Source organism: Bombus terrestris, chromosome 7 (assembly GCF_910591885.1).
Source record: "Bombus terrestris chromosome 7, iyBomTerr1.2, whole genome shotgun sequence".
Taxonomy (NCBI): Eukaryota; Metazoa; Arthropoda; class Insecta; order Hymenoptera; family Apidae; genus Bombus; species Bombus terrestris.
The window spans coordinates 24,771,182-24,789,682 of NC_063275.1; the positions used below are offsets into that span (position 1 = coordinate 24,771,182).

Below are 18,501 nucleotides of genomic sequence, written 5' to 3' on the forward strand. Positions count from 1 at the left end.
CGGCTAGACACTGCCTCCTCGGTGTAGCCGCGAATACAATACTTACGTGTGCAAGTGTCGAGCACTTGCGGTTCGCCGAGGGTAAAGAAGAGCCGAGACTCAAAGGGCAGCCGAACAGTTCCGTGGCAAACGACGAACCCTAGAAATCCTCCTTACGTCACGTGAGAGGTCTTTATGCTTTTTTCTTACTTAGTGGGTTTGGAAATAAAGATCTTGAATAAGAGAATGGCAGATTTATGGGTTTTCAGACGATGAATTAACCTCGATTTTAGTTGGTACGCGAGATAAGTAAATACGATGCATTCCAGAAGGCAACCTAAACTAAAAGAAGGGATTACGATAAATGAATAAAAGGATCAATTAAGAGTTTCGAAGGAAAATGTGGTATACGATGGTATTTACTGCAGCGTTTGTACGTACTAATTAATTTCAAGTACATCAAGTTTCGTATCGTTCGATAGCACTTTCACGCGACTACAAAATTTTAATACTACAAAATTGAAACGTCGAACCCGATAAAAAGAACGATTCGTTGGAGAACAAGACAGCGTAGAAATACGTTTTCTAGCCGCTGTAAATATTCAAACTTTTAAGTTACGGAAACAACAGAGAAATTCGCATATGCGTGTACTTGTACCGCTTTTTCACTGAATCTATCGATCGTTTATAAAAATTGTCGGCGAAAGAGATTAAGAAGAGTGAAAATTTGTAGTTTTCGAGACTATGAATTAAAAAGTTCGAAGGAGAATGTGATACGAATATGAAAATCTTTAAATCGTGACAACGATATAACGCGTATACTTGTACCACTCTCTTTCTCTCCTTACATCCTTTAATCGTTTATAAAAGTGATCTATGAAAAAAGTTTGGACTCTACTACTATACTATACTACTTTCGATATTGTAAGAAGAAAAATAAATTTTTAATAAAGCACAAAAGATCGTATAGCGTCGGCGAGTCGTCAAAGACGCGTAATTATTATTCGTTAGGATATAAAATTTATCTCCCGCGATTTTCGCATCGCATCCACTCGAGATGATCGCGCGATCGCTTTAAATTGCTATTATTATTATTATTATCGTTAATTACGCCGTTCGTTATATCATGATAACATAACATACAATCACGTAAAGTGTTTGTTACATGAAAAATTCGAATAAAATTGGAATTGAGAGACACGCGTGGTACGATGATCAGTTCTTCGTCAACTGGTAATTTGAGTATATTTTATGAATATTTCGTGTCTCGAGTCAGGATTTAGTCAGACAAATGTACGAATTTGTCTCTCTTAATTATTTACTTGTTAAATCTCAATTGTCAAATTCTATAATAATTGTTTACTTAGCGTGCAATACTTTTTTCGAATCGGTATGACAGCAATACGAAACGTTATACATTCCACTGAAACAAAATTCCTGACTCTATAAAAAATTCAAATAGCATTCGTTTTATTATTATTACTTTCTCGCGTAACATTTTTCTGGTATAACAAACATTTTACGAATAAAACTACGAACGAACGAGTTAGGTGAATCGATGCCATTCCCAAAACAAAATGTAGCAAAACTCGACGACTGGTATTCGGTACGGTTAATCACCACCGTTTCTAAATCTTTTCCGACTCGTGATTCCAAGAAATTCGTGTTTCTTGCCTACCAGTGATTACGTTCGATGATTGCGTCGTTTTATTACTATCCTGTCTACTAATAATCTTGATATTTATAGCGGCGTAGAAACTTACGACCGATCTAATTACGCGTCGTACAAATATGTAGACAAGAAGAAAGTACGTGGAAAGAAATATTAAATAAAACATAGTATAATGACAGTAATGGCATTTATGGATATAAAAGTTTCATCGAGTAAAATTATCAACGTGATTTCTTATTTCTCTTCTTTTCTTCTCTTTTCTTTTTTAATTAAAACGTAAACCTGGATGACGAACGATTACACTCCACTACGTACACGATAGTATTGTGTCACGCTGTCCATTAGATACGTATGCGAATAGGAATGTTTCGATCGGCTACAATTGTTTCGCGATAATGATTCGAATTACGTATAGCATAGTGGTACTTCGATTGATTTGCAATTCAAAGGTTTTCATTCAACTAGAGAGCATTGGTTAACATGGTCGTGGAATAACGTGCTTATCGATCGAGCAAAAAGCTAATTGCCTAGTTTTCTAAATTTGATCATCTTTCCCGAGAATTAACGTGAAATTTATCGGTTTGAAATTTCAAGCAGAAGTATTTTATAAAATTATTAATTAATGCAATTTTTAATTATTCATCGATGTAATTCTTCGTACAATTCAATTCTAAATTCGAAATGATGAAATTATCGCAAACTAGAATTAGTTTAATTATAACTTAAACGGTACTGTGAAAAATATTCCTCATAAAGGAGAACAATATCGATTAGAAAAGTACGAAGAAATTCACGTTTGTACCAACGCGTTCTAACATGTTTGACATTTTTGTATAAGACTATATAGATGGATTGTACGGATGGACAATACTTTGAACTACTCTTAAACAACATGAGCCTCCGTCAAAACGATACAAACAGATCGATAAAGACTGGCAATCCTTTTAATCAAGAATAAACTACACACCGAATAAATTAGTCGTTCAACCGTAAACTATCGAGAAAAACACAGTCAAGTAACGTTCAACTGCATTTTAAAGATTCAGAGGAAATATATTATCATCGAAATCGCGAGATATTATAATCGTATAACTTTACATAACGTTTCCAACTTTTTTACAATTGAAATGAAATTACACGTAAATTATATTCGCGATTATAACGTCGCTCATTCAAGCCAATTACTGTTATTAATAATACGTCTCGTTATCAATGGAAAAGTAGTACTACCTCGTTTTTCTCTCCATTTCTACTTAAAATTCATACTTCTCTATAAAATATTTTGATATTAAACAGCGTACATTTGAACTTGCATATTTTTACAAAAAGAAAACAGGATTCAAGATTTAGACGACCAGATTGTTTTATTACAAACTCGTTATAAATGAAATTTCTATTCTCCTGCTGATCGTCGCTCGCGATATTTTCCCAAAGCAAAAGTCTCATCATCTCTGAATCTCTCAGTTACGTATATCTACGTGCAAGTTTCTACGCCGCTTCATCGAAAGAAAGAGAAAAGACGAAACTCTGGCGAACATTAAGAAAATAACAAAGATAAAATATCCGTTCTATATACGTATTTGAATTATTTGAAACCATGTTGTCGTCGATCGTTCCATTCGGAACGTTTAGTCGTTTAAGAGATGATTTCTAACTGTGTATTCTATTACAGACCTAGGGAGCCCATTCTTCCCTGGTGGTCCTGAATTGTGGCACCATCCACTGGCATACTCGACCGCTGGCGAATTACCCGGCACGCTGCAACACGCGACGCTGGTGCATCCGGCGTTACATCCTCAGGTCCCCGTACGTTCCTATCTTTGACTATCTGCAGACAAAGCTCTGGAGCCGCCGACGAGCGCCCCGATGCACGTTAGTGATACATGATCGTTATACTCGATTATTATACGATACATCTAGCAGGTAGACACGCACGCAGAGTGAACGCCAAGAACCAGCGTACCACGGCTCGACCTGGTTCGAACGACGGGGTAACGTGTTCGAATACGGTCCGTCTTCTTTGCGCGTCGTCCAGAACAACGTATTTTACCTATCGTAGATTAAATTCTGGAGTTTTGATTCGTATTTCGTGCTACAGGAAATATGTAACGCGCACAAAGTCGACTAAATGCAATTAACTAGATTTTAACGACTAATAGTTCTTTCACGGTATCATTCTCCGTATAGAATTCAAACAACGCGTAATCGATTCGTCTTACTTTGTCTAACCACTAGCCAAATTAGACGTATCGTTCGTCGATACGTTCGAAAACAGAAAAAAAAAGACTTAAAAACCGACAATAATTAGCTACGTTGGTGTTTGAAAGAACGCGACGACATCTAAAACGTAACAGAGTATTCGAACACATTACTCAAAAAGTTACACAAACTCATCCAACGACTCAAACCGAAATTTTTCTATGTAGATATTGCACAAACCCCGAAAGAGGACCGTCTAAATGTTAAAGACGGAAGCACGACGTCTTTTTCAGCCTAAATGAAAGACGAATACGGCGAAAGAATCGCTCGTGCCGCTTGTTACTCGATCGTAAGCGTGACGATATCGATTTTAAGACCTCTAGACTTTCCAAGTAAAGCTCGCAGAAGTTAATTACGGCCACGGGTTAATTATCACGACCATTAAATCCCGTCGTAAATAAGAAGAAATTATTTCTTCCTTTCGTTCTTCGTCGTTTCTTTCTGCTTCCCGTTGTTTGTTTTCCGTGTATCGCGAAATTTTCAGGCAGGCACCGTGTCTGGCTGATTTCTCGACGGCAAGTAAGAACGATGCTGGTACAACCGGGTACGAATTGGGGAAACGGCCAGCACCTATTGATTTTTAATATCGCCTAGTTCTGTACCAGGTTCACGCGGGTACCTATCACGCACCATCGCGAAACCGTATCGAACAGCTTTTCTTCGTCGGCTACCGTGACAACGTGGAAAAATATCAGTCAAAAACATCAACAACAAGAACAACGACAACAACAGCAACAAATATATGGTTTTGACCGATAGAACGAAAAATTCGTCCGATCGAGAAATGTTTGTCCGTAGCGAAAAAAAAAAAAACTAGGGAAAAAAGGATTTGAAAGTGGAGTGACTCTGGCTCTGGTCAAAATAAATTAAAGCTCGTTGAAAACGTTTTAAGCGGGCTACAATTTTTCGGTGGACCGTCGTGTATCGTGGCAATTTTTATTTCGACTTGCTTTTCTCTTTTGTTTTTTAAACAGAATCGAAAATAGGCCGATTCCGCGTGTCGAAATAAATCGAATGGTGAAAGCAGGTTTGATTAAAGAGAAAAAAGGTTTTTCGAACGAGATGCTTCGGGATACATTCGTTTTGATGTAACAGAAATCGCAAACGGTATACGGCGTTAGTCGCGAAAACGTATCGAACGTGACCACACGAGTGGAAATGGTAGAGATAATTTTGATTTGTTATTTCTTATGCCCCTTCTTCCTTTCTTTCTTCTTAGTTGTAGATCGAAGACCGAACAAAAAGACCGATCGATGGTTAACGATTGGTTGGTAAATAAGTGATTACCGATCAAGGAATTTGTAATACATTTAGTAATTTGGAATCGTATTTCAAAAACAATTGATAATTTAATCGTTTGAAAGATAAGGGCAATTTTTAGATCCAATATCGTTTACCTTTACGACGTCTAAATATTTTGTCGCTGGCAACTAAAACTAGAATGTCATTGTTTATTAACGACCTAAATAACTGGATATTGATTTTCTCGATAAAACTGCCCCTTTTTCTTTTGCTCTTCATTCGACGTTGCAAATGTGAAATGGAAGTTTTATGTTTGATATCGAACGTGGGTCAAGTCAGTGACGCGCCTACGTAACCACGGAACCTGATAATTGACAAATCTGCTATCATTTCGATCGACTAATTGCGAAATAATTGCGCGTGGAAGAAAGTTTTTCCATTAAAACATCCAACGGAAACATTGTATTTCCTATCGTTTCGCGATTATCAGTTCGATTATTTACTACGTAAACGATAGAGCGGATTTCAGTGAGATTTGCAACGTAATTAAAGAACTTCAAAGCGTAAAGGAAAGAAAGGGGATCGTATTAAAGAGACGGCGCTTGAAAACTGTTTAACTTTTCACTGAATTAACGAAGACGGACGGTTGACGTTCGGTTTTATAGGCGGTAACATTAAACGAATAAATATCGACGTTTATTTAATTCTACAATACGAGAAAGAAGCATCTCGGTTTCGAGCTGAAGCGGCCGTTTCAACCGCTTGTAAATACCACTATTTTCCTCGGTCGAAATAAAAATGTTCCACGGAATCCGCTTGACGTGATAATGAGGCGGAAGCTCGGCTAAATAGAGAATATTTCACTCGCGAACTTTTTGCATTCTACTTTCAGAAGAGTTCCTATAGCGACTCGAGATTTTCCTAATTCCGTTTCTGTTCGTGACATCGTTGAAAAAAAAAAGCTGGAAATTTGCATTAAAAAGAAAAATTCCTTGCGAATCGAAATATTATTCGTTATTATCTGGGAATAAAAAAAATATACTTTCCTCCTCGACGAGTGTCCATTGAAAGAACTTCTTTGTATTCGTTGTTATCGTCGGGAAAAAAAAACGCTGGAAAATATTTATGTAAAAATTCCTTTCGAAGCGGAAACTATTCATCGCGGTTTATCGATACAAATACTCTCGTCTTCGATAAGTTTCTATTCAAAATCCTTCTTCCTTTGATTTATTTTCCAATAATAACGTTCGCCGCGATGTTAAAACACGCTCGAAGATATTTGTATAATAATTTGATTCGAGGTGGAGGCTATTCATCGCGATTTACGAATAAAGATACTTTCATTTTTAATAAGTTTCATACCGTGGACACGATTATCATTATTTATGAATAAAAGTACTTTTTGCTCGGGATTTCACTTTTTGGTTCGCAATATGTTTCGGCGTAAAGAAAATCGAGGCAGGTCGAGCAGTCGATTTTGCAACGCTCGACAAAAGAAAACGCAGCAACGGTGCAGCAATACAGGATTTCCGAAACAAGTAGCGCAATACATAATTGCACGGGCATTATGGTAACAACGATATGTTACGACGTGAAATTGCGAATTGATTGCGCGACACGGTACGCTCTAGCAAGAATTTCTGCGGCACGTCTTGCTCCAATTGATATATCTCAAACATTTTTTGCATAATACGCATTGTAGTCGTGCACTAAAATTCGAGAATAACTGCCTGAAGAATTTACATTAGTCGAATTATCCTAATAAACGGTCAAATTATTTTAATGATTCTATCCTATCCTAACAAAGAGTTCAACCGTTCCAATAATTATGTTCATCGCAAGTATCTCTGCGATCTTTAATCTGCCGTAAATGGGTAAAGATCCACCATCGTCTCTGCCTCGAATAAGAAAATAACCAGATAGTTTTGGATAGTATCTTCTATAAGAGATAACTCTTCGGAAAATAATTGGACTTGAAATTACAAAGTGGTTATGGACTCGCGGGTTTCCGAATAAAAAGTAATCCGGCTGACCGCCGAGATTATTTCTCGGTTATTCGATCGTTAATCGCGAAGCCGCTTCTTGTAACGTTGCTGCAAATTATGCTGCATTCGTATTTAACACGGTTCTTGCGTTAATTAATCCACGCTCGGTAACTCGGTCATGGACTTTAGTTTCAGTGGTACAGGCCTACGTTGTTTTGTCGATTACATCTAAATTGTACGTAAATCACCAAGTATTAGGCGATATTAATGTCATCCGTTGTTTATACACAAGTACACTGTGTTAACGCGTCAGAGATTTTTCTTGAAACAAAAAAATATTCTAAGAAAAATAAGAGAGTAATTTAAAGAAGAAAGAAAGTAGAAATAGACTCGGTTCGTTTTTGTGGACGTTTAGACAAGTCGACGGAGTAGACGTGGTTAAATAAGGCATGAAACGTAAAACGAAGCTCGTGAACGCCTCTGTTACTTTTGGGAATATGAAAGCGCGAAACTCGAATAATCGACTATGTACTTTGACATTTTTTTTGAAATCAAGTTACACGGTTATTCTTGCGTTCTTAAGATCGTTAACTGCGATTAACCTTTTCTAATTGATTTAGACGTGACCTAAATATGGTTCGAACATAACTGAGATCTGAACGAAGAATGCGAAACGTATAATACCACGATCGATACAACGTCACTGTAAATTTCGCTACTTTAAAATCAAAATTGAAAATACAAGTCATTTTGTATGGAGATTCTCTTATCCCTTTGTACGGAATAAACAGTTGCTTTCAATTTCCTAGGAAATTTTTCTGTATTTCCAAACGTGCCAAATAACGTCTTTAATCTCGAATCTCTAACGAATTTTCGTATCTTTCAACTAAATATGTAATTAGTTTCACGATACCGTTTCACAATTACCGATAATGTCATAATTCACTCTATCGACGAAAGAAGTTTGCACGCAATTCTTCTTCTCTATTCTTGCGAGAAATTTGTCTCAACCATTGCAAACGTCGTAACGGGTACTTTGTGCTTTTTACATATTTCTGGACATCAAAAACTGGCGTATTTTGTCCTACATCCTTAAATCCCACAAAAATGTATAAACATACGTAATCTAACGATAAATAAGTATAGGTACGGTAGAATCGCATTTATTGGAACGAATTTTTAATTAATACCTGATTAACTAAACCGTCCTCGATTGCAATCGTCGATCCGAACGCGAGTTTCAGTTGCTCGAACGAAAAATGCTCGGTTGCGTGAAAAATTAATGAACTGCTATTGTATAAACTGCTTATCCCCCAAGAAAGTTCAGGTAAATGGAATTCTACCGTGCAGGAATCTAATATTCAATAAATATAAATAGGAACCTACCTACTACCGTAAAACCGAGTCTATTTCTCAGCAATAACGCCAAAATGGAGATTGTTACATACAGAGTGTGTCCAATCTAACTCTTAATCATTCTCCTATTTCTGATGATACAAGAGAGTGAAATATAAACTTTGAAATTCGACAAAACGACACAGGGAATTATCTAAACTATTTTGCATCGGATAACGTTCGACAACGTTAAGTTTTAAAGTAAATGTATCGGTAACGGATAGTGCGAAAAACACGAGCTTCTAGTGTTTTGGAAACGTCTGAATGTAAGCTACAAGAATATGTAATAAAAAATGGAGGTCCATTTCAAAATTCTAATATCACCTTTACAGAACATTTTAAGATCATATCGAATAGATAAAAACTGAAACATACTTAGTATCATCGCAAATAGGAGAATAATTAAACCATTAAAGACCGAACATTAGTTCATCGTAATTTATAGATCCTTTAGCTTCCTGCGATTTCATAAAATTGTTGAGTCTAGATGGAAACGATGTAAAAAATATTGGTCGAATTCTCAGATGCGGGATATTAAAAAATATACAAAAATTCGACGATGCAAATTAATTGAAAAAAGGATCGATGAAATGTAGCGTAGATGCAACGTTGGTCATTGGTCTGTATATGTAGATCGAGGTACCTGTACGTAAAGATATATATATAGAGGAAGAACCTAATAGTAAATAAATATAAGAATCTAATAAATATAAGGGACGAAACGATAAAATTATAAAGTACGGATAACAAAGATACGAGTAAATATAACGTGCACGAAAACGTTCATATTCTCGAGTAACAGAGTCGTTCACCGAGCCAGAGCTACACACGAATGCCCAACATCGAATTGAATCGAGTCGAAGATCGCGAATAACGCTGAAAAATTTGTGTTTTTCTTTTTGCAGGCGCCCATGTCTCTGCCGCATCCTACGACGCTGACGTCGATACACGCGTCGCTGCCCCATTTCCTACCTTCGCCGGCACTGGCATCGCCGGTAGGTTCACCCTCGTCCCAGCCGAACATAGCAGTGAGCAACGCGCCCTGTTCCACCTTGTTCGTGGCGAACCTCGGCCAGTTCGTGTCCGAGCACGAGCTCAAGGACATCTTCAGCAGGTTAGAAATACGCACCATCGTTCGCAACCCCTTTATTTCGATCTTTACAGCTATCGAACCGAACAAAAATTGTCCGTTCGACTCTTTTTATTATGCGTCAAGCGTCGCGTACTGTGCATACACGCGTACCTCTGTCTCCGTATATTTCCAGCGTACGATCCTTATTTTCTCGAGGCTTTAGAAAGTTTCGTGAAACTCAAACGCGAGACAGACGACTCGCGGTCGCTGTTTATAAGAATAGCAAACAGACTCGAAGGACTCCAAATTGTGGGCGGGTTATGTGTTGTACGGATATCGACAAGTTTGGACACGAGATGGATAGTGTCCGAATTGTAAAACCAAACTATCGATGCTCTAGGATTATCGATCGAGAGAGTCAAAAGATTGAAATTTATATAAATAGATAGAAATGTATAGATAGGTAGGTTTGTAGATAGTTAGCTTGAAATTTATTGATTGAGATAGTAGATGAAATATATAATCGGTTAGAGGATTGGGAATAAGTAAATAATTGATTTGGGTTGTAAATGAAATTGTAGGGTGTGCAGATTTAGAATAAATGATTATAAGCAAATTCATCGAGTGAAATTATAGATAAAATAATTGGTCGAATGATTGGAAATAAATAATTCATTTGAATTATAAATGAAATTGTGTGTTATGTAGATTTAGAAAAGTATGAGATTTCAATTGTCCATATTAGCTTGCTACAGAAAAAATTTGTTACGAGAGTTCTAATAGTTTCGAGTTTCTCGACTTGTCTAGAACAATTACACCTAAATGATCGATACTCTAAGCAAATAAAATAATCTCTAAAAAGAAGGGGAAGTATCAAATCACCGGAATATTTCATATTTACAATCGATGCTCAACATATAATTTCTTACTATACAAATATACCTGATTTTCAAACTACATTATCTTTCCTATATCTTTCCTATGTCCATAAACATTTATCAGAGTAGATTGCAAATTATTCTACCTGACGTGGTATTTAATATTAAACATTTTTTACACGATATTGTAATTTTTAACATTTTTAGCGTAGAGATATTATTACCAACATTGTGGATAATAATAATTCTATACAAATTCTATACAAGTTAGAAAAATAAAAAAACTCCTACGCTGATACAATTCTACGGTAAATCTACAAATTTTACGAATTTAACATGCTGGCAAGGTAACGGCGATCTTCGATCGCGAACGATTTCACGAGAAAAGGTCAGACGCGTCTAAAATTTGAGTTTATACGAATGTTCTTCCGAATTTAATCAGGTAGAAGAAACTTGTACCGGTAACGAAAACGAGAACGGAAAAAGTCCAACAATAGCTGGTGGAAGTTGCGTAGATTAAAATAATGACTTCTCGAACAAATTCCTCCTTCAAAAACGAAATCAGAGACGCGGTCCGCTAAAATTGACTCTACGCCACGTGCGCTAATTGACACGCGAGACTTTTATCGCGACACGCGTTACACCTCGTAAATTACGTTTCAAGAACGCGTGGTTGGGGCAGACAGAATTAAATATTCAATTTCACAACTTCGAATATAATAATTCTCACGCCAGACCATCCGCGGATGTAGAAAATTTTATAACTCGAATTTGGATAATCATTTTGTAGAAAAAGATGAATTAAAATTGTACGAAACGTTTGTAGAAAGTGTAATTATATTTTATAAGAAACCTCGATTAGAAAACATTGATTTCGTCTTTAAAACTGGATGTGGCTGACCGCTTTGATTTTAGATTCGAGAAATTTTTAATCGTAGATTTAATAACGTATGTAAATAAGAATCTCATTTTTATTATTTCGAGCTTAGATATTGTATTAAATATAATCATGTACTACATGCGCGACGATATAACGTTTATAAAATACAAAATAAATCGAAGTTCAAAGATCAAAGAAAGATTAAGGCGATAGAAACGACAAAGAAGATATCATATTCATTCGTACTTGGAAAAATTATTATTCTAGCTATTATTCGAAAATTATTTGCAATATAAAAATCACGTATCTCGAATGTTACAAAAAAAAATAAATAAAATATTTAACACCCGTAGGAATATATCCAGCTTCGATCCAGCGTTATCCAGTGGTTTCTCTATCGTGCATAATCTCGAAAGCGTGCGACGAGATTTATTAGACCGAGTCAAATCAGTCAAACAAGCACGCCACGCTTCGTTGATTTTCAAAGTCTTTCTGTTCAAAATAGAAGCTCCATAAACGACACGCTCATCCTACAATTTTAATTCATATCTTTGCTTTCAAACTCGCGCAAAGATTGATTTTTTCAAATTTACTAAAATTTTCAATTATTATCTTGAATATTCGTCGTATATCACAAAAAGAAACTTTGAGGTTGAACGGAAAAAATTGATGCTAATCGTGAAGTGTATTTCGATGTTCGACTTGTAGTTTTCTGTGTACAGATCCATGTACGGATACGAGAGCAAATAGTCTTGAAGTATGTTATCTCCGGCGGACATTACGCTTCGCGGTCGCGTAGCAAATTATTTTTGCCTGCCCCGTCATGCGGAACCTTCCCACGACACCGAGTACACGCGTTCGACCGCGTGTTAGATCGCGACTGCTTGCATCCGGCAAATTCTTTCGATATTTCTCCACTAAACGATCAACGTCGTTTAGAATTATCGATAATTCATTAGTCGGCACAATTTCTATTTAGGGATCACGGAAAGAAATTTATAGAAATTTCGTAGTACGATCGTAGTAAAAGGACGCGTCGACGAATATTTCGAATGGACATCGAACGACGCATCTGGCGCATCATCGGCTTCAATTGGGTTAACGGGAAACAAACTAATACCAAGTTTCTCTGCGAGAAACAATCGGATTAACGAAAATCTTCCCAAACGGAGAAGCGTAAACATCGTCCGAGCGTATGCAAACGCGTTTAATCAACTCGCGCAGCTATTTGCGAATTCATACGCGCGAACCGGAGATTCGCGGATATAACGAGATTCTGCGTGTTAATTATGCAAAACGCGGAGGCAGAACTCTTCTTATCTTTCTCGCTCTTTTCCTTCGACGTAGCGCGTTTGACCTCGATAAACCGCTCGATTTCGCTCGTCTCCGCCCGCGTTCTTTAACGATCGACGACTCGTTTCGGGGAGAAGGAAAGGCCAAAGGACGGAAAACGGGAGAATCGATGTCGATTTAACCTCGGAAGAAGAAAGCATCGAAAAAGAAAAGCGAAAAGAAAACTGGCGCGCGGTTCGACTCGCGGTTTCTATGCTTGTCGGCTATTTCGGCGCCGATGCGAAAGAGGAAATCGATACGGAACACGTTGCGTCAGATACGGACGACTGACGTCATATCCAGTTCATTCATCGCGATACAAGAACCGTTGGCCCGCAGTTTCGCTTACACCGTGAATGGCGAGCTCGTTTCTGGTACAGGGGGATGACTCGACCCCGTTTAGCCTTTAGCGATTTTAATTTCGAACCGGACGTCTCGTACGTCGATCGACTTCTATTTTCTTCCTTTTCGAGTTTCGATATTTTCATTGCGTATTATTCTCTTTGTCAGTCGTACGAATAAGTTCTCGCGACCTTTCGCGAAAATATATTTAATACGATAAGAACGCTTTAGTGACTTTAACCCTTTAAATACGACTGTCGTCGATAGACGAGAAAACGAAAATTTCGTGAAACACGTCTATCGTTGGCGAGCGACGTCGCGTATCGATAATTGCATTGAATTTGCCATTTTTTTGCGTTTGGAGGGAACGATTTATAAAAACGTACTCGTACTTGAAGGATTAATCGAAGCGTGTTCCATTGAAATCTATCACTTTTTGCCATCTCTCGGATAACGTATGAATACCGCGGTAAAAAGGTCGTTTTATCCTTTCAACGAATACGATGATGAAGACATCGACCCATTTTCCTGACCGCGGGAACTTATTTACTGGTTTTTCATTCATATTTTATTTAATTCGTTTCTAATTTGTTTCTTAATATAGATGTTATTTATATAAGTATTTATGTTTAATTATGGTATGTAATTCTCGTTCTTAATTATTAACAATTTCTCGTTACTAATTTCTTTTTAAAAGAAAGGCTTGCTTTCATTAGGATGGTAATTACAATATAAGCCTTCTTTTATGGCAACCTCTCGAGGATTATAAGTTGGGGAACTCTGTCACACACAACGGAAGGAAACTGCGTTTCAGGTGTATCCATAATTTGTTATATAAATTGACATAGATTTTTTAAAGATTTTGGTATTAAGGTGTAATTTTTTGTGCACATTTGATCGTTATATGATTTAATTAATTAATCTAGTTTAATCGTTAGATTCTTTCTTTCGATGCCTTGATACACAGTGACTACAAAAAGCATTTTCACGCCATTATTTATCGTAGTATTTGCACACTAATCGATTAAATCCAAGAACATAAAGTTTCGTATCACTTAGCGATGATTCGTAAAAAACTAAAATGTAGAAGCTAATAAAAATCGCTTGGTTAGAAAATAGAGATACGCGCAAACATTTTTTGCAGTCGCTCTATATGACAAATTTGTTTTAGTTCAGCGACCCCCAAAAATTTGATCGATCTTCTCCAAATCGATTCGATTCAGCTCGAATGAATAAATAATACAAATACGAAGTTTCTATAGAAATACCGCGCTTACTAATCTCCCTTAAATGAAACAGAGATTTATCGTATCTGCAGATCCATAGAGAATCGCAAGATGGTAAATCAAAGATCAAACATTAATTGTCGTCATAGACAAAATTGTGGAATTTTTACAAGAACATCCAGGCCATAGTGCGGTGAACTGGAAATGACAAATCTACCGTACTCCGCTCTGGAAACAATTACGCGACTAGAAATTTAAGAGAGCGATATAGGTCAGCGCCGAATCAGCCGTATTTCCTCTCTCTCTCTCTCTCTCTCTCTCTCTCTCTCTCTCTCTCACTCTCACTCTCACTCTATCTCTCCGTACGATACACGCGTTTTAACGCGTCTTTAACCCTCTGAAGGGGTTCTTTTATGAGAGGGAAAAGATTTGTTTATGGATAATTTGGTGCTGGCACAATGTGTCAATAAAATACCACGGTATAACACAGTAAGCGAGTAAAGTGAAATTTTAAACGAAGTAGACACGTGGTTATGTAACTTTTAAGTTACATTGATATTACAGGGGATTAACATTCACGGTTGAACGTTTTAACCGGCTTTCCATTTCGTCTGTACATATATGTATATTAACGCTAGAACTACCATCGACTAACGTATCAAACTCGTACCGAGAAAATCAAAGGAAAAAAGGTAGTCTTCGTCCACAGAAAAATCACGGGAAAGCAATTACAGGTAACAAAATTACAGAATAAAATCGCGGAAAATCCTTAAAAATTTCTGCGACAGAAAATTCTTTAAAATTCTGTTAGAGCGTTTCTTTCAAATTGTATTAGAGAATTCTATAAAATTTAAATTTATCTCAAAATTCGATATCTCTATTAATCACTACGGTTCACTTATTTCGACTGTTGGTAGTTTTAGCGTTTAAATACGATTGCAAACGTATCTAAAAGAGAGCTTCTTGAAACCGGATTAACAGCACTGCCTCCAAGAAACGTACATCACTGACATTCGCTGATTCATTTTTTGCCACCAGTCGTAGCTCGTAGCCGTAAGACGCACCTGTACTAGTACCCGTAACCACGTATCGAGATATTTAGTGGCATTGATCGACACACTCTAATATACGCATACACGTATACGCAGCCAACGCACACGGTGATCGTATCACAAAACAGCGAACGAGCATCGCGAGCACGAAAAGACAATGAGACTTTGACTCCTGCTCCATACACGCGTTATTTAATATTTGGATATTTGTATCGTTTCAATAATATCGTGTGTATTAATCGTTTTATAGAAATTTCGTATAAGTTGTTCATTTTTTTCTACTTTATCTGTTTAAAGCAACATAAAGTTTCTATTGTTTCAGGTTTTGTACATTATTTGAAATTTAAAATTTAAAAGGACGATAATTTGTACGTGTGTAATTAAATATACGCGTACGATAAATTCAATACAGGCGTATTGAATTCATGAAACTTTTGCACGAATGAGAGAAATAGATATGTTAATAAATGTACGTTTGAATAAATATGAATCAGAGATGCTTAATTTCCATAAAATAATTACTCGTATATTAAGAACGTAGGTTTTTAATTTTCCAATACATACACATAACTTTGATACGTACAGGTTTACAGTGTCGAATCGAAACCACGTTTGCTATTCGGTACAAATACGAACTTTTTAACGCGAATATATAATATTTGCTCAAAAATGCTAACACTTCAATCAGAATATATTTATCGCATATCCTAACGCGCGTTTCGATATTGGATTGGCAACTAAGTGATTGAACTTAAGGATTTTGTCATTACCACCTAATGACAAAATTCGCAATTCGCAATCGAATTCGCAATCGTTATTCGTTCAATATTTGCAAATAGCAAATATCCTTAATAGAAATATCGCATGTATGGTGCCAATGTTAAAACGATCTTCAATCGCGAGACGATTCGCCGGTTTCTTTCCATCAGAGGTGGAAAAAGAAAGCAACGAAAGTATCTATCGACAAGTCCACCATAATGGACGCGTGCCGTAATTGGAAGAATCGAAATTTACCGTGGTTAACACGGTGCCTGGTGGAATCGCGGTAAATCAAGCGTAATCGATATCGATACTTCCGTTAATGGCGTCGTAACCAGCCGATCGGTCCGGCTGGGATATAAATTCCTCGGTAATCGGTCTTCATACACGCCAAACGGATCTAAATCTTACCAAGAACGATGTAGTATGACGAATCGATGAGCCTGTTCCGCTAACGTTCAAACTGAATTTCGTCGATTAGAAGAAAGCCTTTTACACTTTGTTTTTGATCGTTCTTAATAAAGGTATCGTTAAATGTTCCCGTGTTGCATCAAACGGTAGCCTGATAACGAACATACGCGAATTACATCCGAAATTTTGTTTTTATCTTCAAAATGAAACGACAAATTGTAAAATACCATCTATCTGTTCAATCGTTCCGTATCAAATCGATCTATCGCACTTGTCTATTCAAAATTGACGTGTTTTAGTTTCTTCGCGAATCCCGCAAAGCAGAATATTTGATCGATCAAACACAATACCGGGTACGGTATAGTAACCACGATTCTTCCTGTATCTAGTCCTTACTAATCTTTCTTTCATCTCCAACCATCGAAACAATCTCTAGCAAACGAGATCACCTTTCAATGACTTCAAAGAAAATTGCATCGAAATATGTCACGATGTCTCGTTCCACGGTGTTCGATCAGCGTCACCGCAGTTTCTCGACATGGCAATAACATGGAAATGGACGAACAAACACACGCGTAAACACACACACACACACACACACACAGAGGCCCTTCTCTTTTTGACCAGAGTACCGTCTGTCATAACTAACTAGAGCACGTATTGTACGCTTCTCTTATTTATGCACAGTTTTCCTGGTTTCTCCCGGCTTCGTATGCACACGAAGGGAGGGTCGCCAGTGGCCTTTGTCGAATACCAAGACGTTCGCTACGCGGCCCAGGCGATGGCCACTCTCCAAGGATCCTTTCTCCTCTCCTCCGACCGGGGAGCAATACGAATCGAATATGCAAAGTCAAAAATGGCCGAGGTGGGCTTTACAAATCTCTGGATCGAAGTAGGTTTCATTTTATGCTACGCTAGCCGCTACAGACATCCTGTACACATCCCGACGAAAACGCAGCGACCCTGTGCGACACATCCTTTACGTTATCTCGAATTTTATCTCGATTTTTGTCAAGATATTTCCCTTATCTCCACTCCTTATCTCGTTGATCAACGACACCCTTGCGATCATCGCGAATATTCTCTTGCATTTTCTCTTTCGTTCGTATCCCGCTATTTTCCTTTTCGTCCTTACGATTTCCAACCGAGGGCTAGGTATCGGGAATTTTTTTATGGGCCATCGATGTCCCTTCGGTCGATCCTCGTCTGTCACTCGATACCGTTTCGTTCTCCTCTCTCCATCGCAGCACCACTTTTCTTTTTTACGATCTCGTTCTACCATTCGATCCATCAACGAAAAACCATCGAAGATTCCAATGAAACTGCACGAAGCACAGATCTGCGTTTTCGTTGCCGGACATTATAGTATTACCGTGGGGAGTTGGACGAAATGCCTCTGAAAAGAACGAGGATCTTGTCGCTACTTTTGCTCCCTCTCCACTTTTATAAAGTAGGAACCATCGAGACAGGCTTGACCGGATGTGTCACTGTTGCCTCCATTTGCTCTCCTGTCACGCATTTTACGGTGACCTGGTAATCATGGCAGAATTGGAAACGGGATGGTTTTTTGAACGAAAGCAAGTTTAAGAGCACAGAGTAAATTTCCCGCGCGTAGCGCTTCGGTTCTTGAGAGTAAAGGCAATCGTCGTATCGTAGATGGAAGCGAGCTTCCCTTGTATTTTCTCTTTTCTGTGCTTATCTCACCTTACGTACTCCTTCGTTCTAATTAAATACAGAAATAATTCTCCATACGGAGCGACTCGCGAAAGTATTTCGACGCTTATCATAGAGAACTTCGATACGTATATCGTGCTATGTATAAGACGTTTTAAACTTTCGTTAACGTTATAATAAAACACGACTGTCGTGATCGCATTGGTCAATTTTTTGATCAATCTGCCAATGTACGTGAAAGTTACAAATTATTTACCCTAATCACATATATTCGGCAAAAAAATTAGTATACATCACGACCAACCGTCTTAAACGCTTCAGATGAAGATTTCCTTCAAAACTT

At 37.5% G+C, this 18,501-nt stretch overlaps 1 protein-coding gene across 4 annotated transcripts in view; it reads left to right on the forward strand.

The window, feature by feature from the left end:
• The window catches only part of LOC100645197 (protein couch potato), a 198,179-nt gene that overhangs the window by 152,970 nt on the left and 26,708 nt on the right, over positions 1-18,501 (forward strand). For 2 of the 4 annotated variants that reach the window (XM_048407170.1, XM_048407171.1), the window contains exons 6-8: positions 3,324-3,457; positions 9,438-9,646; positions 17,172-17,376. In XM_048407170.1, the coding sequence (XP_048263127.1) occupies positions 3,324-3,457; positions 9,438-9,646; positions 17,172-17,376 (548 nt within the window). The remainder of the gene's footprint in view (positions 1-3,323; positions 3,458-9,437; positions 9,647-17,171; positions 17,377-18,501) is intronic. The other 2 variants (XM_048407172.1, XM_048407174.1) reach the window with 2 other exon arrangements.